The sequence below is a fragment of the Centruroides sculpturatus genome, unplaced genomic scaffold, assembly GCF_000671375.1.
Source record: "Centruroides sculpturatus isolate CEXI.00-Female unplaced genomic scaffold, Cexi_2.0 scaffold1814, whole genome shotgun sequence".
Classification (NCBI taxonomy): Eukaryota; Metazoa; Arthropoda; class Arachnida; order Scorpiones; family Buthidae; genus Centruroides; species Centruroides sculpturatus.
In genome coordinates this window covers 59,417-79,987 of record NW_019385950.1, presented here as the reverse complement: position 1 = coordinate 79,987, position 20,571 = coordinate 59,417, and the positions used below count along the sequence as shown (strand labels likewise).

General features: G+C 29.0%; 1 protein-coding gene across 1 annotated transcript in view; it reads right to left on the bottom strand.

The window, feature by feature from the left end:
- The window catches only part of LOC111612772, a 69,542-nt gene that overhangs the window by 5,133 nt on the left and 43,838 nt on the right, over positions 1 to 20,571 (bottom strand). Inside the window, 11 exon segments of the mRNA XM_023354024.1 lie at positions 1,278 to 1,417; positions 1,530 to 1,639; positions 1,724 to 1,882; positions 5,656 to 5,753; positions 5,845 to 5,919; positions 6,015 to 6,054; positions 6,791 to 6,855; positions 6,944 to 7,082; positions 14,031 to 14,087; positions 17,781 to 17,896; positions 20,470 to 20,537. Of these exon segments, the coding sequence (XP_023209792.1) occupies positions 1,278 to 1,417; positions 1,530 to 1,639; positions 1,724 to 1,882; positions 5,656 to 5,753; positions 5,845 to 5,919; positions 6,015 to 6,054; positions 6,791 to 6,855; positions 6,944 to 7,082; positions 14,031 to 14,087; positions 17,781 to 17,896; positions 20,470 to 20,537 (1,067 nt within the window).

Here is a 20,571-nt window from a genome sequence, read left to right as displayed (position 1 = left end):
TCTGACAACCTTCCATTCTTCGGTTCTAAATTTCAGGCCATTCCCTTACTAACTCTATTAATATTTCCTTCCTTTTATATATGGCATGCCTCGTTGTTGCACGAAAGACAGGCTGCCAAACTACTGTGCACCGACTCGGGAAACAAGAAAAATATGAGAGAAAGTTTGACAGATTTAACTTTCAACAAAAAAGGAAACTTGTGCATTTCTCTTACCTAATGTGCACAAACACAGCCTAAGAGGGATATAGAATATTTCATTCCCCAAATCAAATTAATAGCAATTTTGAGTACAGGTGCTCCTCTACTTACAATCAGGTTAGGTTCCCAAAGTGTAGTTTTAAGTCAAAAATGAACCTAGAATGTACTGTACATTTGTACCCAGAATAATCACACATTGTTAGTGTTTAATCCTTAATGTATTCTACTAAGTACATTGAAGCTCATTTATCTGCTCACTACTGCTTAATAGGGGTGTTTTGAATGCAGATTTTTTTAAACTGTGCTTGCTTTTTATAAGGACAGGTTTAGTTTCCATGGTAATAGAGCAACACATTATCTGCACTATTAGATTTACTATTACGTTTTGGACACATTTCTGAAGCATTAATTGTAAAAGTTTATAAAAATTGCAAACAACAGTGAAAAACACTGTTATTCCAATGTTACCAACTTCCACAAAAATAATTAATGTGGATTTAAGACGTAGTTTAGTGAAAAACACTGTTATTCCAATGTTACCAACTTCCACAAAAATAATTAATGTGGATTTAAGACGTAGTTTAACACCACCCCATGACCAGCAAGAATATGTGAAATGTAAGTTTTAGATATATGGTCAAATTGTTCTTATAAATAAAATGAATGTATATGAAAAACATTGTCATCAACTCCTTTGCCACACAGCATGTAGAATTAAAAATGTTAATTGCATTAACTAAAATCTGTGGAAATGAAAATATACCCACATCGTCTATAAAAAATTCATAGAAAGAAGTATTTAGAGGGTTAAGATTATAAATCTTTGCATGTTTTGCTAAATTTTCTATATTGTGAAGTTTTTCAACTTAAAAATTATATTAATAAAATTTAATCTGCCACTAACTACTTAATAATAATATATCCTAGAAACTTTAGCTAAAAAAAAAAAAAAACTTAAGACAGTAAGCATATTTACTATTTGTGTTAGCTTTTTAGGAAAAATTAAAGTAAAATTTTTTATCAGATTCTGTTATTAATTTTATTTCCTAGACTCTATGGAGAAAAAACAATATTTACTAGTTTCAAATGTTTTCTTCAGCTTCTGAACGTCGGATGCTGAACCAGAAACTCTATAGATTCCAATTTCATTCATCCCTCTCCTCTCCACCTCTCGTATACAACTGGTGATGATAAACGGTACGGATGATTTCTCTTTTCTGAAAGATCAAACCATCTTTAATTACTTGTCCTTTCATATTCCTCTATTATACATGAAATTTTAATATGAAATAAGAAAAGAATAATAATTCAAAACAGGGTTTTACTCACTTGCAGACTTGTTGTATTTTAACTCCGAAAAGACCGACCGTTTTTGAAGACGGAATCCTTTGCAATATTGTTTCTGCTGACACAAATTTCAAACTGACGGTCAACATGAACTGCAAAACAATAAAATTAGTGCATGTTTTTTAGCATATTAAATCTGTAATTAAAAATAATAATCAAAATGCAAATTTTATTACTTCTTGCAAACTTATGGATTTTTCTTGCATTTTATCATTTAGCCACAAACGTGTCAGTTCTAATGCAGCCTTTCCTCTTAGAATAGCACCTTGAGTGGGATGATTCTCATAGCACAATATTCGAAGTGTCTGCGATCCTTCCAGTTCGATAACAAAATCCTAAAAAATTTATGTGGATTAAAATTGTTTGCCAAAAATTAAAAAATTTAAGAGTATAAATTTAACCTGTAAATTCAGTGCCATTGAAAAACATGTCTATGATTTCAATCATTTATTGTTACCTTAAATTGTGTAGAAGCATTAATAGCCATTTGTTAAAACTCAGTCTACTTAAAGATTGAAGCATTGTGAAGTGTGTAAACATTGGACATGCATAGTTTTTTGTTCTGTAATAATATGAAGCAAAGGAAAATGGCTGAGTTACTCAGCCATTTTCCTTTGCTTCACATTATTACAGAACAATACAAACAACCATGTTTCAAAACTGTTTCAAAATAACAGAGCTGGTGAAAGTAACTGATTTCTTAGTTGGACTGAAGTGTATGCAAAAATTTTTTACAGAGAATTTAGAAAACTTAGAATATTTAAAGGGCAAGTAAACCATCCTGTACTGTATGACAATAAAGAATTTAGAAATTGTCACCCAAAATATATTGAAAGATTTCCTAAGGAAGGATAAGACATTCTCCCTCATATACAGAGCACTGATGAAGGAGGATTACCAATAACCACTCACATCTGAACAGAAATTGTCACTAACCCTGTAGTATTTTCTAATTGAAGATCTGAGAGGTGTTCATAAGTCGACAAGTTTGAGGTAAGTAATATTATTATTATCCATAAAGCATTAGAGTATAGTTTTATTACATTTATAGTTATTCTTTCTCGTAACTGGACAATATCAGAGAGGCACAATTACAACAAGAACAGTGTAAGATTAAATGACATTGACATTATCATCAAAGTCTGTTGTGTAGACTTGGTTTCAATTACTACCAATTTAGACAACCAGCCCAGAGTGTTTTCTTTTGATCACCAAGCATGTAGTAGCCATCTCAGTCATAACAGTGTAATATCAATATCGACATACAGTGCAAGATAAAAATTATAACTGAACAAAGAGCATTAAAATCAATGTGGAAAATAAGTAATTTTCAATTTTACATTCTGAACAGATCCTGACTATTATGGAAAGAAATCAAACAAAGTAAGGTCATCTAAGTTATCTGTCTGAGATGTGTAAGTATCGCAAATACATCTGCAGCTTCTAGTCTGCTCAATAACTACTCTTGGAGTGATGGCAACATCAGATGATCTTCAATATGTGGAAATGAAAGCAAAGTCACAACTAGCAGGATTTTCTTTTGCAAAGATGTATGTTTCAAACAGTTCATTTTGGGAAAAAGTTAAATTTTTTCTCATCTATAAAGATCCTGATGGGTTTCATTGTCATTGGAATTGGAGTGATCTACAGAAAGATCGATAGCTTCTTTCTCATCAAGTTCAAAATAGAGATTGTTACAATAATAAAGACTGTTCCCCAAGACTAAAATTAAATGCCAAAGAGTGACTATCAAAATGTTCTTATAAAACATCATATGCCATTAAAATGTGAGCTAAATAGTGCTGAAGTGACTAACATGTGTGTTGATTAAGATCAGAACTGCATCATAGTGTATTGTGCCAGAAAGTAATACATCATCAAGGAACTGAAAGCAGACATCATTTCTGCTTGGAATAGAATTTTATAGGGTTGATAATATTCTCTCCAAATACCTAAGTCTTTGAACATAAAGCATTGTGATTAATAATGTTAAAAATAAGATAAAAGTTTACTCTGTGATAATATAAAACTTTTATTTGTAGTTTTTAACTTATTAATATATTTATGAAAAGGTAATAACAAACAATGCATATGCAACTATGATTTTCTCAGTAAAATTTTTTAGGAAAGTTAGTGATCTTGACTATACATACAGTGAAAGACAAAATTAAAGCATTGAATCAGTTTAAAGAAACCAGAAGTGTACACATTAAGAAATATCCAGGCCAACCTTCTATGTTGGAAGAAACCGTGGATCATTTAAAACAATCGTAAGCATGGCTTGGAGCTTGGTATTCCTAAAACAACCATACAAATTGTGCTTCATAAACATCTGAAACTGCATACTTACCAGACTTGATTTCATTCTTGAGTTGAATTCATGATTAGTAATGATACCTTAATGAAATGACAGTTGCCTCATCAAAATTGAAAAAATCTTATTTGATTGTTCAAACTCCCAAATTCTACATGTTTGTGACTCTTCCCAGATAAATGTATCATGGAGCATTTACAAATGTGTTTGGACAGGCTAGAACTTTTTCAATATCATCTTGCTGAAGAAAGATGGTATATCTATGTTTGAGATAGAATCCATTGAGTACATTTCCTGGCCAGCAAATAGCCACAATCTGGCTTCTTAAAGAAAAAAAATTCTAGAGAACATGGTCAATGCAGAAATAAAATCATCACTGGTATAGCAACTGTCACTCCTGGATGGAGATTATCATTTAGATATTAGAACACTTGTTGCTCAGTGTGTTCACAGTCATCTAACATTTGTTATATTTTAAGGAATTGTCTTGATTATTTTAAGCACTAATCAAACACACATTTTCAATTATGAATTACTTGTGAAAAATCATTAGATATCACATCATTGCAAACCTGGTTTGCCCATTATTTGTTATTGCTAATCTCCAGCTTTTACTTAACTGTTTGAACATTTTTCAGTAACAACAAATCAAAGTTTGTTGTATTGTCATTAAATTTAAATATTTTTTGCTTTCAATGTTACACACAAGTGTTCTGGAAAAAAAAAAATTGAAAATCAAGTCATGCCTAATTAATATTACCCAATATCTAGCATAAAAAACATTCTGTAATTATTACAGAACATTGGGCATGGTGACAAATTGTAAGGAACTGAGTCCAAGCGTTACTTTTTATTTTGCTTTTTATTCTATTTTTGTTCAGGGTTTATATTTTGTTAGGACGAAGGTTCCCTCAACACGAAGCACCATAGGAAAAATTCCCACGCACTTGCGCTCCCAAGCAGAAAAAAAGTAAGTCCACGCCACAAGCAGTAAAATAGGGAACTTGCTAAACCTTAAGAATTAAAATATCCCAAAAAATGTAAGAAAGAATAATATAAAAGGTTAGCGAGTATTGTCAGAAACTAGGCTGCCAGGCAAAGAGAAAAAAGTAAATGTTAGGTGTAAGTATGTAAATGAGGGGAGTGATCTCACCTCAGAGTATAAAACCAGTACCTCAAGCGAAGATGATCAAGGTGAGCTCCTGATAGCAGCAAATGAGTGAAGTCTGATAGCGATCGAAGCGATTCCAAGTGATAGAAGTTATTTCCAGTTAGAGGATCGACGATTAAGGATAAAAGGTTCCTAGTATATTGAGGTGAAAGTTAGGACCTTAGTTGATAAGACTTGTTGTATATAGGTTAAGTCCTTGAGTTTTGTCAAGTTCTAAAGGGGAATAGTGTTAAGTTAGTATGTAGATTGAATTGAGTTTTGTGAGGTTTATTCATATTGATTTTCTTTAGTAAAAAGCAAAAAACAATTTATTCAATCTTGTACATAGTTGTTACTTGAGTTACTATTAAATATTTGATCTATTATTAACTTTGTAATTAATTCTTTCGGTACATGCATAAGTCCAGGCCTGACAAATTAACCGCAAATCCACGTAAAGTACCCGTTAGGTTAACAGACATTTCACTGGCACAAAGTTTCATGTCAGTAATCGTCTTATCGATTAAATAATAGTACTTTACAAAATGCATGACTTGTTTTTTCAAATCTTTAATTATATTTCTATAGCTATCTCTAAAAGTAATACAATATTACTCATAAATTAAAAAATACAATATACTTACTTGATTAAAACATACATCAGGTGAATTTCTGCAAATTTTTGTTTTAGCCTTGTTAAAAAAATGTCCGTATGAATCTACTTCAAAGCAGAGATAGATGTCTGTAAGAATATTGAAACAATATTTTTTAACATTGTATTAGAAAAACTAAAACAATTTGTTGTCATTATTAAATACTATCAAAAGTCTCACCCGATGGCCTGGACAGTCCATGCAAACAATGTACCACTAAATAGAGGTCACCCACTAACAAATCTTCATCTTTATCTATTAGAGGAGAGAATAGATATTATATAATATCTATTTCAATAAGTTGTGCTAGAAAATCATAAAAAATGATAGTAATGAACCAAGATGATTACCTGATCTCAAAAGAAATGAACCTAGGTTTGTTCCTAAATGCTAAAAAACAAAAAGTAATATAATTAGGACATATTTGAGATAAAAAGTTTATTTTTTACACCCATCCCTTCAAGTTTAGTCTTTAATTCTGTGCAAGAACCATGTGTCATGACTTAGCCATTTCTATCATCATAATAATTCTGTTCTCTGCTGCAGATAGATCAGTGCATATTTTTGGAGTAATGCAACACTTTCAAAGATTTTACAAAAACAGTGTAACTGATAAAGGGAATAAATTCATAGCTTCAAACTTACATACAACTTAGACCATCTTTTGGGGGTTACTGTGAACACACTAGTGATGTCCATTTTACCAAATTAATGACATATAAAAATGACAACAAAACATCTGTACAACACACCACTGAAAAGGATGAGGAAAAGTCATGACATTTATGTTCCTCCACATTGCATATGGTCTTACAACCATTTGGGTCCAGATGTATCACACACACTTCATTTACCAGCTCTAAAACTGATACCAGTAATAAGTGAAGAGATTTATTGTAACATGTTCTTTGTATTATTAAAAATAATAAATGGCAAAAAGTAATGTCAGATAATATGTAATCAGAAAGTAGTACTCATTAGCTGTAATGAAGCATTATTTAAATTTTTTCCATATCTGACCTGAAATACCTAGGTAGCAGCTAAACTTTAGGGACTTTTGTCAGAAATTTTTAAATTTCTTGTGTGCTATAATATTTTAAAATACTATAAGCATTTGTCAACTTACTTTTCTACAAGATGTTATCCATGCTTGCAATTCATATGTACTAAGAGGAAGAGTGGTTGCAGGTGCTATATTAAAAAGAATTCAAATTAGCATTTGCAAAAATTATATGACAAAATGCAAGTTTGGAAATCTCAAAACACATTAAATTTCAACCTGATGACTGAAGAATGCCAATTGCTTCAATCCACTGGGTTCTCTCAAACTCTGAAGATAAGAAAAATGTGTATGTTTTGCTATTTTTTTGACTGAGACGAAATATTAAATTAGGAGAAGCTAAAACAAGTTGGGCTTCCTATAAAAAAAAAAAAAAATACATATACTAAACTTCTTTGCCTACTTACATTTTATGTATATATAATTGTAAAATAAGAATATAACTTACAAATATAAACAACCATAATCCTAATTAGTAATTACTAGTATTAATATAGCTCAATGTGATCCAACATACATTGACTATTTTATTATAATGCCAAATGATTAACTTATATGCAAATCAAAGGGAATTTATAAAAACGAGTGGTTGTCATTGCATGCTGGTGCTACAACAAAACAAGTAACTTTGCAATAGCATCAGCAATCTGTTTTATTGTTTGGGGATTATTTTTAGTTTGTTTTCTTATTTATTTTGGGGCTTTTTTTGTTAAGGATAGACTACTGCTTTTCGCCTGGACAAAATTCTAAAACAAAGAAAACAGAAAATCACCTCATGACAACAAATGACAAAGGCAAATCAAATCAAATATGTCAATCTAGAAATGACATCTCGGGAGGGAGACTTCCGAAGGGAAGTTGAAAGAATACTGTATTTAACATTTTCGCTACTCTGGTTATGTAAATAGGGTCAAGTAGACATACCAATGTAAAGTCACCGTCCCATCACTATAAAAAGAGAGACAAACTACGAAAGAATGATGTAAAGCTGAGGATCAAGCGAAGTTAAGGAAATAGGGTTTCAACTTAGACAGCAGATTAGGAGTTTCTTCTTGATGACAAGAAGATCTATTACTAAACTTCAGAAATTGTTTATTTCATGCTCTTTAATTTTAGACCTTGAATAAACAGATATCAATTTGTAAGAAATTAAAGTTAATAATAANTAATAAATTTAATAATTGATTAATGTAAATTTAATATTTTTAATTGATTAATTTCAATACAGCTTTAGTTTTAATATCGTTTTATAGATCTATGTAAAGATTATTCGGCTAAAGCGATTTCTGTTTTAGCGGAAGTTATTGGAAAATTTCTAATGAAATTCTTGTTCAATGAAGCAAATTTTTCATCATGTTCTGTATTATATATTGCTAAAGCAATCGTACTTAATATAAATGCTACTTTCAGAATGTCACATTATCAAGTAATTAAATTGAATATTAAAATTCGTGTCGTAAACATTCAGTAATCACTTAAATATAAACACGAAACTAAAATCCCAATTTCATAAAAATTCCTATCGTTGATAGAATAAGAACCAAAATAAATATTATTAAATTGAAAAATAAATTTGATTAGATTCTATTCTACAGGGTGTGACAGATTAACCTGACTGTTTTTAAATACGGTTGTAACTGAAACATTAAGGGTGAAAGAGTGGCCTGAAGTCCTAAAGTTCACAGGCTCTTTAACTCGAGGCCATTTAATAACAATTGAAATCGATGTAAAATACTGTAATAAAAATACATTTTTGTTTTGTGAAACCCTCGAGTTACATGAGCAAACTTTACCTACTGTTAAAGTTATTGTGTGGTGTGATGTAGAAATTTTTGGAATGATTGGTCCATATTTCTTTGACGAAGAAGACGGGGCTGTGACAATAAATTCAGCTCGCTGCATCGAAATGCTTCCCAGCTTTCTTGAACTGGAGTTGAGCCAGTGTGGTGTTGAATACCAGAATCTGTGGTTTCAACAGGACGAGGCAACGGCTCATACTGGAAGCAATTCAAGGACTGCGGCGGATATGAAACGGAACATCAAGAATGAAGTGGCGACAATTTCTCCTGAAATGTAGAAAGTCATACAAATCTGTACGGAACGATTGCAAGAATGTGTAGACAACAATAGACGCCATCTCACAGACACTATATTCAAAAGATGATTATTCATGAATCCTATGTTAAATGCTTTGTTGTTAAGTGTAGGATGATGATAAATTAATGTAGCATAATTACGTAACTTGTATATTATTTTAATATTAATATCCGTCAGGTTAATCTGCCCCACTTAATACAAGTAAATATAGAAATACTGTAAAAATCTTTTCATGGATCCTTCTGGTAATACTGTAAATTACTTAATATTGAAACTATCGTTAAAAAGAACTATTAATCGTAAATTTAGGAATTTGTTAGTTTATTTTCATATTTACATTTAAAACTAAATTTTTATAAAGTTAAGCTAATATACATAAATAAATAGTTTGTGTATATTTTGCAATCCACAAATGAATATAATAATTTTAAAATATAATAAAAGAAAAATTTAGTTAAAAAGGTTTCTGCGAATATATTTTACAATATTTTACGAAACTTCTTACATAAAGTATTTAATTTTGTGTACGCTTATTAACTATTACTTAACTTCATTTTATAATAACACTTTAATATATTTGTTTTATTCATCTATTTATTATCGATTACTTAAGCTTATTAAATGAGTAAACTGATTATATTCAACAATAATTGCTTCACTTTAACAAAACAATCACGTATTTATTATCAATTTCACTAATGTCAGTTGTTATCATTTTTGTTTATATACTGTATATATAGGCACAGCAAACAATCCTCCGCTTTTACAGCCTAATTGCTTCCTGGGAAACCCGTCGTTGAACAAACTATCGCAAATCGAACTCCCGTAGGTTAAATGTCGTAAATTTTAGTTCTATTTTCATGTCGAAGTGGCTAACAAAACATGGTGCTTAAACATGGCATTTTCATAAATCATAACAGAAAATTTATACTAGTCGTAAAAGCTGTCTATTATGTATATATATGTATATAAATTTATGTGCGCAATTTTCAAAGTAAATTTGTAGATTATTTATCATAATAATGTCCTAAAATTTGTAAAAAAAAATCATACACTAGAAAAATGATTTACATGGTGCTATTACTGAGCAGTAATTTAGAGACACAAAAAATATATATTAAAAAAACCTAAGAGTTTATAATGATGATAGAAATTTTGTCATTGAATAGCAACTGCTGTTCAAATAACCATTTGTAGAATATTGCAACAGTTTAATTTGAAATAGTCTTTATTACATATATGGTTTTTTTTTTTTTTGTTCAAACCTGTAATGTAAGAGTGTGTCACAAAAAAAAAGTTGAGAAACCTCAATCTTACAAAATGTTTTGAAAAGCTTTGTATTTGCTTAGTTCTATTGAAAACATTTGTATAAAATCTGTTTTAAATGTATTGACTTGTTTGTTGACTTTTAAACTGCAGTGCTAGTAATACCACCTACATCACATAAGCAGTATTTTTCCCTATTAAGAACACAAAGAATACACACTGAAAAAGTGGAAGCAAACCATATAGTTTTAAGAATTCCAGTTTACATTTTTCAGAAGAGATAAAAGCAAATGAAGAGTACAAACTAAAGATTATTGTTGATTGAGTTCACCCAGTAATGCTTCATGTTTACTCCAACAGAATCAAGTGTATTTCAAATATAACTCAATCACTGAGCCAAATGAAATAAAAAAATAGTTTGAAATTACTATTTCTCAGACCATCTCATGCATATCTCAATCCAGTATTTTGTGAGATGAATTTTTTTTTTTGTCAGTACAATCTTCATCTAAGACCTTTTAAAAAATTCAGTCTTATTAAAGAACAGATTAATATTCTTTGTGACATCTTTGAACTCAATTCCGTATCAGTGAATCAAATTTATTTTTGTCTAGAATTATTTACATAAAATATTAATATGCTAAAAGTTATTATTTCATTTAAAGTTTTGTCTTTTTTCCTTTGGTTCAATCATAAAAACATTAAATGTATATTAATCAACTGAACAGCCAGAAATTATAAGTCATTTTTATACTATAATTGGCACCAGTAGGTAAGATTTTGTGATAACAGCACTAATAATTAAAAACTTAATTATCACCTATCTTTAGTGGCAAATTATTCAATAATTGAACTGAATTATAGCGTAAAAATAGCCTGTAATTTCCAACAGTTGAATTGATTAATACTCTATATAAAGTATATAATTGTTACATAACAACAAATCATTAAGCTCTAAGTTTNGTGAAAAACTTCTTTAAAGAATTCAAAGAATTTTTTACTTCACCGTTTTTTTCCTTTGCTGTATGGACATAAATGTACAGAAAAATGCTAGTATTTAAAGCTATATTATTGATTAAAATATTAAAAACTCACTCGTAAATATTATGTAATTTCATATGAAAGAAATATTTATTTTTAAAACTTTTATTTGACGAAGGAATTTATTATTATTGAATTAATTTCAATGATTAAAATAAGACGAACGCTTAAGATGTCAGCCTGCTGCTCTGGAAAATTCGAAACGAATCCGGCCAGGTCGAAAAACCCCAGGAATTTTTTCTCCTCGACGTTTCAAGGTCGTCTGAGTACAAAAATGCAAAAATCTTGAGAGGGGTCCTTATTTGACCGATAGCCACACTTTCTTTCCGTCCTTTCGTTATATAAAATAGCTGGGAAAGTAAAAACATTAAAATAAATCAATAAATTGAAATTCATATGCGGTTACACAAATTTTATCATTTATCTTTATTACCAATATAAAATTTTTACGAGATTATTTATTATAAAATATTTTTATCGATTTTATGATTTTAGTTCCGGCCCATTTTGAAGATCGTCCTTCGAATAAAACTGTTGGTTTATCCCAAGAAACAAATTTAAGATGTCGAGCTGTAGGAGACAAGCCAATGACAATAATATGGAATAAAAATGGGCAGCCCATTAACATGAAGTCAAAAGTGAGGTAATGAAAATCGCTTAAATTTTTTATAATTTATTTAAATTTTTTATCTATTTAATCTTTATTAATTATTGTTGAAATCATACTATAAATACTAATCTTTATATTCTTAAACGAAATGTTATAAATATTCGTGATTTTGGAATATTTTTTCCAAATTCAAAAATAAAGTGACAATGGTTAAATAATTCAAAAACTTAAAATATTTCAAAAGTTCACGAAAAAATGTTCTCTGAAATAAATAAATTAGAAGTTGACGACCACTTCACATTTACAGAAAGTGGACCAACTTCTAAACACCTTTTATTGTAGACTGTGGTAGAAGAAACAATATTATACTCTGTCGCTACTTGTTTCCATTTTCTAGTCACCATATTAAAAATTTACATATTGTAAAATTTAAAGAAGAAATGGCAATAGTGAATTCTTAAAATGTGTGAAAATATTTATTGAAATATTTTTATATCACACACTTTTTATTAAAACATAAAACATATCTAATTATAATAAATATATCAAACGAACAGCAAGATTCATTTATTGGGCTATTAAGAGATAGCGTGATGAAGGAAATCGGTTGTTCATTTGATATTTGAAGTAATTATCGAGTTAGTTGTATTTATTATACAATAAATATAACTAAAGAATAAAGCAATAATAACTATTTCATATAAATAATGGTCATTAATATGCTTTAACAAAGTCAATAGTGATAAAATTAAATTTAAGCTTTTATTATTATTATTCAATCCTCGTAATATTTTGATGGAAGCACTCAGATACTTTACATAGATCTAAGTTTTTTAAAAAAGAAAAATCAAAGTTAGAATTCGGAAAATTTAATTTGAGGAAAATACATCCTAAATCATGAAACGACTCTACCATTAATGCCACAATTTCTTTATAATCTGGAAATCTTACGTCTCCAAAAACTTTTCTGTAACCAATTTAAATCGTATTTAGTCGGAAGGCACTGTTTTTTTTCCGATTTAGTGTCTATTCAAATAAGTAGTCTATTATTAATAGTCTAATTTGAAGATCATTTAAATCCTTTCTTTAGTTTCGAAACGATCATTTTCTAGAATTTAAAAGAAAAAATATTTTGCAAATTCACTGAAAAGTATTTTATATTATCCATTCAAAATGAAAGTGGCAATGCAGCAAATATTTACAAATTTATTTCCTCTTAAAATTGCATCGAATACGAGAAATTTAGTTTAAAAATCTCTGTAAGAACTAACTATCGTTTTAAATAAGATAAAAGTATTAAATAAATATATGAATTTACAGAAATAATATTTTAATATAAAAATCAAATTTAATTTTATCGAACAATTTGTTAGATATAAATAAAATTTCCAGATAGTAAAAATAGAAATTGTTGCTTCAGATATAGATTTGATCTTCAAGATATAAATGTGAACATTATAGATATGTTATAACCCAAATATAGGTCTATTTATACAATAAAATACTAAAAATATTTTTTATTGAGCTTTCAAACGAAAGAAAAGGTATATTAGGTATTGACTCTATATAATAGGACTACTTCATGTGACTATTTCCTTTAAAAAATCTAAAATTTGAACGAAAGATTTGATTTTAAGTGTTTTACTATTCGATAATTAACTATTATAATGAGATATAAAATGAATTTTTTTAATTTTTATATTATCAAGAATAAAGAGACAAGATACATTATCAGGAAGATTCACTCACAATTTTCAAGCTTTAAGAAAAGATAAAATTGCTTATTTCTTTTGTATGTTGCAATTTGTTAGTCTGTTTGTATTTAAAAAGTTTTAAAGCTAAAATGTTTGATATTTAGGATATATTCTAATTGAAAAAACAAGAAAAAAGGAAAAAATAAACGTTATACAAATCTCATTAAATTATATTCCTCTTCAGACTAATTAGTATTTGAGAAAAACTAAGTATCTTGAAGATAGATCAAATAATAAGACGTACGGGATTTTATAATGATATCTTTAAAATTATTTCTAAAGCAGCTTTAGATTTATATATAGATTTTTCTTGCTTACTTTTTCAAAATGGCGGACGTTTAAATAAATCATTCACAATTCTAAATCTAAATTTCTATTGTTGTATTAGCGCCGACTGCAGCTGCACTTCGACGAAAAATCAAAGCTTTGGAAAAATACTGTGAAGACTCTAATTTAAAAATTAACCCAAAAAAATNAATTACATTTATAAAAATTATTAATTTATACTAGACAAAAATAAAATAATTTTTATACATACCAGTTCAGCAAGCTTCTTCTTTTGCTTATCTAAATTTCTACCAGCAACTTTTTGCTTCTGAAAAATTTAAATTTAATTCAGTCATATAAGATAGTGTTTCTAATAACATGTTTTGAGCAATTTTTCCAGTTTACCATTTTATCAAAAATTCTTAAACATTAAAACATTTTAAAATTTTAAGAGTTCATTCTACTTATAAAAAAAGATTTAACATTCATTTTAAGAACTTAAGGCTGATTGTAACCTCTTTGGTTATGCACATGATCTCCAGCAGGTGGCATTAAAAATGTAATGCTTTTTCTATGGGAACTTCTTCATCTAATTCTTTTTTCTACTAAGTTTTGAATTGAAATAACATGGCTTCCAGTTGCAGTGAATGTTCATATATAGTTAATTGAGGCTTCCTGCTCCTAAGGTTTCCATATCTGGTCTCAGATTTCAGCTATCTAACTCTGTTCTTGAGATTAAGGAAATCTAGATGATAGACATGACAGTGGGAATTTATATATCGGATTGATCGACATAGGCATACCTCATGAAAAAGAAATCAGTTATGTCAATTAATCTGATTAACATCTGTGAGTAGTGTTGTCGTTGTGTTGAATGAATGATTCCAGGAGAGACAATGGAGTCCAATAGTCATTGTCACGAGCTTATTTTACAGAACTAAAGTGGTCAGATGCCATGTTGCCAACTGCCACAATCTAATCTTTCATGTAATATTTGAGTTTATTCCTTATTCTACTCTGTAAATGTAATATTGTCGTCTTCCTCCACGACCCTTTTACTTCTAAAAATTTGCATATTTGTGTTAAATTAATATAAAATAGTAGGACATTTGATTGTTATTAACTCTGATTAACACTTTATATTAAATTTGTAATATTCACTAAGAGTTTGTATGCTTTTAACATAATTATTAACTAAATTTTATTAATATTTATTAAAAGACATTCCAACAGTTTCCTTGTAAATGTCATTGTGACCATCTATCATTAATTTTATTAAAAATAATTTTTATATAATAATTAATAATATAAAAATTATTAGTACAGGTAATCCCCGTATAACACAGCACTTCTATAGCATGGATTCACTCTAACATGGTTCGAGAATTGGGTAAAACCCTCATACAACATGAAATGTAATAAATTTTCACATACTTAAGTACTAATAGTTCATGAAAATAATAATTTTCGTGAACTATTAGTACTTAAGTATGTAAATCTTCTTTTCTGCCTTCTGTTGATACGCGTAATCCTTCTCAAAACTTGTTTCAGTGTTGCCAGATGTTTTCCCTTATTCCATACATATAAGGAAATTTATAAAGATGTTTTAAATAAAAGCAAGCAATCTAAAGTAACATTTTTTGCAAAAGGTAGAGCACTGATCTGAAGATAATGCAGAAAAATGCTCAGAGGATAAGGATATCTTGCCAAAAAGAGAACGCCCTCAGTTAACAGTGCTTGGTGATGACAAAGAAAACATTGCTTAATTTATATTAATATGTATCGCTTAAGAAAATTTTAATAAAGATATTTATTGTAATTATGAAAATATAATAGCATGTTTTTTTTAATTTTTGGAACCCAACCCCCCTTTTTGTACTAGTTCTTTGTTTTGTATAACACGGATTCGCATAACACGGCAATTTTTTGGAACATAACTCCTGTGTTATATGGGGGTTACCTGTATTAGTGAAAGGCAAAAGACTTAATTTTGAGGGTAGAGATGAGTTTCTCACAAAACTGTAAATGCCAATAATGAATAAAATTTTCAATTAAATCTGACCCCACTTGAGATGAACCATGACCACCTGTATTTCCCAACTCCCTTGACTTAACTACCAAAATTTAATAGCATCAATGCCCATTTATCGTCCCAAGTTACAAAACTTTTGGAAACAGCCACCAGTACACACCCCTTATAAAACTGTGTGTGTTCGAAATGTCACAAAATGCAAAAAAATCAGGGGACAAAATTTGACCAATCACCATACTTTCTCTATATTATATTCTATAACAGATGGAAAAATAATTTATCTTTAAAGGTAAATTACATTTTAAAGATTATTGAAAATAAAATGGAAGTGTTAAAATTAATTATACAGTAGAGCATTGTTTATCCGAAAGCATTCCAGTCAGTAAATTTAAATTTTCGCTAGTGCTGTGGCGCTGCAATCTTTGGCTATATCTTGGGCTACTCCAATATTTTTTTTGTTGGTTTTTTTTTAGCTGGCAGCACTGGCACTTTTGAGTGTTGTTTTTCTGAGGATGTTTTTGATACTAGATCATCTTCTAAAGTATATATTTTTTGGTTTTTATATTTTTCAATAAATAAAGAAATAATTTTTAACAATACAATAGCCACGATTATTATTTTAAAAAGTATATGTTAGGCTTAACATCGACAAAAATTCAACGTGAAGCGATACGCAATGGAGAAAAATTTCAACATGGGATAGGTTAATATATTTTTTTGTGCATAATCGGTTATCCGAAAAATAAGTTATCCGAACAACCTCAGTCCCAACTGATTCAGATAAATGACGCTCTACTGTATAACAAGTAAAACAGCAAAACCATATTTGGGACAAGACTATGTCTCGGAGACAGAATCACTTTGATGCTCAAGGCAGGTCTCATTCTCATTCTCCTATCTTCTTTGATATCGCTGCTTTTGGGCACCGGCCATGACATCATCCACGATTCATCTCTGATGAAATTAACCTATCTAATTTCAAAATTTCTCTTTGTTCCGTCTCTCTGGCCTGGGTTGAATTTTTGACGATGCATAACGAAAAGTTTTCGTTTTTGAAAAAAATAATTGTGGCTATTGTATCATCTGAAATTATTTTTTTATTTTGCACAAACAATATACAGTTTAACCCAATTATAATGTCATCAAATGTAATGACAGCCCTAATATAATGTCAAATTTTTATCGGTCCTACGGTTTTACTATGCTAGATAATGTTAAAAAAACTCACTTGTAATGACATAAAACCATTTTAACATCATATTTGAAGCACTCCCAAATTTACAAAATCAGATTACAAATTTTATTTAACCTTTCAACAGTGGACTAGACAGGTATGGTTCTACCCCTAGTAGTGGAGAATAAACGTAGGAAATTTTTAAAGTATTTTTCCTTGTGTTTTTTTCATTACTGTTTAGGAAAAAGATTTTGTAAACTGTTATGTCTAGTAAAAAAAAGTCGTTTTTAATTGTTACATAATTTATTTTTTATCTGAATTATTTTCCACGGTAGTTTTAGGTGATACCCCTCAAAAGCCTTTGATGACTATAGACGTCTCTCACCACTGCCACACGATCGACCTTGATGTTAACATAGAAGAAACTACATGTTCGGTCCTAAGGTCAGAGTTCACTTCTTAGAATGACTGCGGGTGGTACTCTCCCATACCTGACTTCGGTGGGGTGAGGTGGCTGTTTTGCCTGTTTGTAGAAGAGGGTCGCCATTTTGTATTTTATTTTGACTCGATTCTCAGTTCCTTGACTACCTATGAGTCTGGATTTTTTTATGCACAAATGATTTGGGCACCTAATACTCTGTGCCAAATATCAACTCTCGACATGTATTTCTTCATACCTCTATGCTGGTAAGAAAATCGGGCAGTACGATTTTATAAACAAGATATAGTCTTGTCAAAAATACTTCTTTTTGTTACAACTTTCTTTCATGCATTATAAAATAAGATTACTTAAAAACATTAAAATAGCTACTTACATCTTTGGCTTGATGAATTCGTTCTTCTTTTAAAATCTGGTCTCTAACATTACTAGCTCGTGATTTTAACATTAAAATATCAAAAGGTGAATTCTCTTGTGCCGTTTCTTGATCACCTAAAAAATAGTAATATTAAANACATCAAATATAATATATAAAAATACAAATGTAAATAGAAAAAAAAAGAAAAATGACAGTGTTTGTTTTCTAGTATTTTTGTTCTAAGAATTATAAAGTATTTGTTTAAAACAACTAAAATCTTCATGTAATAAATTTTTAAAATTATCATATTATGAGAGATGCAATAAAAGTATGATCTTTGAGAAATGCTTAGTTTATAAAAGGGAGTAAAAACACATGATGTGTTATGCAGTTCTGTTGAGGAATTATTAATCGTAGCCAATCCGACTGTATGTTTCTGTTAAAATATTTATGGAAGTGCAAACAATCAAAGTATTTGATGTGCTCTTTAAAAACCAGAAGACCCAGTCTGGACCTGGTGATGTTTGGATGATAAGTACATAGTACATTGCAGAGTAAATTTAAAGTTAAATAAAGTTTGTCAAATTCTTTCATGATTTTATTTAAAAGAGACAGTGCAGCCATGGCCCAAATTGATAAACTGTAATCTACAATAAACTGAAAATTTGTGAAAAAAATAGTGTGTAGCACATTATTCGATGAAATGTGTTTACAGAATTGATAGGTGATGCCATGATGTATTGCTAAACGCTTTTACTATTTTATCGATGTGACACTTAGCATAATTTTTGACAATAAAATTACAATTGAGATTATTTATGGAATTGATGTATTTTAAAGGATTTGTATTAATAGAAAATGGTGGAAAAGGGGTATTCCAAATGAGAAACACATTACCACAGTTTTATGAGTGTTAATTTTCAGATTATATTTTTGGTAGAGTTCTGACAAATGATGTAAATTTTGTTGAAAGACGTCCATGTTCTGAATTATTATTCTGATATCATTAATAGTAGATTTGAGTTAGCCAAGAATGTTGTTTATATAAACAGAGAAGAAAAGGCAACTTAATAATGAACCCTGTTGTAATATACAAATTGATGCAAAATCTAGAAACTCAAATTTTCCTATTTTAATTTTGTAAGTACTGTACATGATAGAAAGTAATTATTGAACCAGAATTGATAAATGGGGCCAAGATGAGTTGAAAGCTTGCCTGATGTCTAAGTGACCAACATAAATGGGGCGTTTTCTTTCTAAGTTATTGATGATTACTGATAAAATAGCGAATAAATTAGTGGAAGTGAAGTGATGATGGAGCACACAGTGTTGAAATGGGTAGGTATATTTTTCGGTAGACACAAATTTAAAATATTTTGAGCATAGCGGGCAATATGGTAATAAGGTGGTATAAGATTTTGTCCTTTTTTGGAATGGCTTTTATAGAAGATGAATACCACTGTTTAGGAACAAAACTAAATCTGGAAAATTTTGTGAATAATCTAGATAATATGATTGCAGACATGGGTTTTACTTGTAGAAGATAGCAGGTACATAGTCTGAACTAAAATTAGAAATTTTTAAAGTATCTGTTGCATCAATCATGTCAGAAAAGGAAAAAGAATGGTGGTATCTATTTGAGTGTGATTTGAATTTGGTCTTTGGTAAAATATTAGTGAATCTATTTTTGAAATTATTCTATACTTTGTAAACCTGTTGGTCCAGTACAACAGATGATTTATAGGAAACCTTTCTGGAAAATTTAGGTATAAAACTCCAAAAGGTCTTTGAGTCAGAAGCAAAGGAGCTGATTATTTTATTAAAATAATTTTGAAAAGAAATGTTGCATTCTATGTGGAACTGTTTTTAAATGACACAGTGTATATATATATATATATATATATATATTTCACAGGTTGCTGTATTTTTTCCATTGTCTTCTAAGTAGGTTTCTTAGTTTTTTAGACGTGTAGGTGGGGAAAACCATTTGTAAGTCAAAGTTTCAAAATTATGGACCTTTATTATTATTTATCACATTAGATGAAACTCTATATAGTTAATATTCATGATTAATCATGTCTGCAAGTTATCCAAGATAAATTATGAAAGCATACTTTGTCAACAAAGCAGTATAATTCACTTTGCAAATCTTGGCCAGGTAATCAAAACAGGCTCTAGAAGTTTTAAAAAGAATGATGACTTCTCATAACAGTATGAATTGTTAAAAATATTGAAGAAATTTTAATTGTATGGTAGGTTTACATTTGCATTAATTTTATTTACAAAAATGTTTAAAATTATACTTAGCATAAAATTTTGATAAACAATAAATAAGTCTAAGTAAGTAGTAATCTAAAAATTCAGTACATTATACATGTTACTGCATACAAATCCAGTTTATTCAACAATTTGCAAAAATTTCCATCTTATATTAAAAATTTTTTATCCATATTACCTCAGACAACCAGAACTCAATTATATTTAAAATACAATAATCTATATTAAAATACACATGGCCAAGAAATTGAAGGATGAGTATTTAATTAATCGTATTTTATTGGTTCTATAACATTTAGTTTTAATTAATATGTATTCAACAATTTTTTAATTCAACTTTTTGATGATGTAATTAATCTTTTAAATTTTTATTTTGAATATTTATTTTTTTTAAAGTTAATAAAATAAATTAGTTTACTCAAAAACTTACTTTCATGACTTGGCAATACAACCTCTACTAAAGGTATATACCATTTTATTTCAAATGTAAACTTTTGCCTGAAATATTTAAATTTACAGATGTAATCAAACA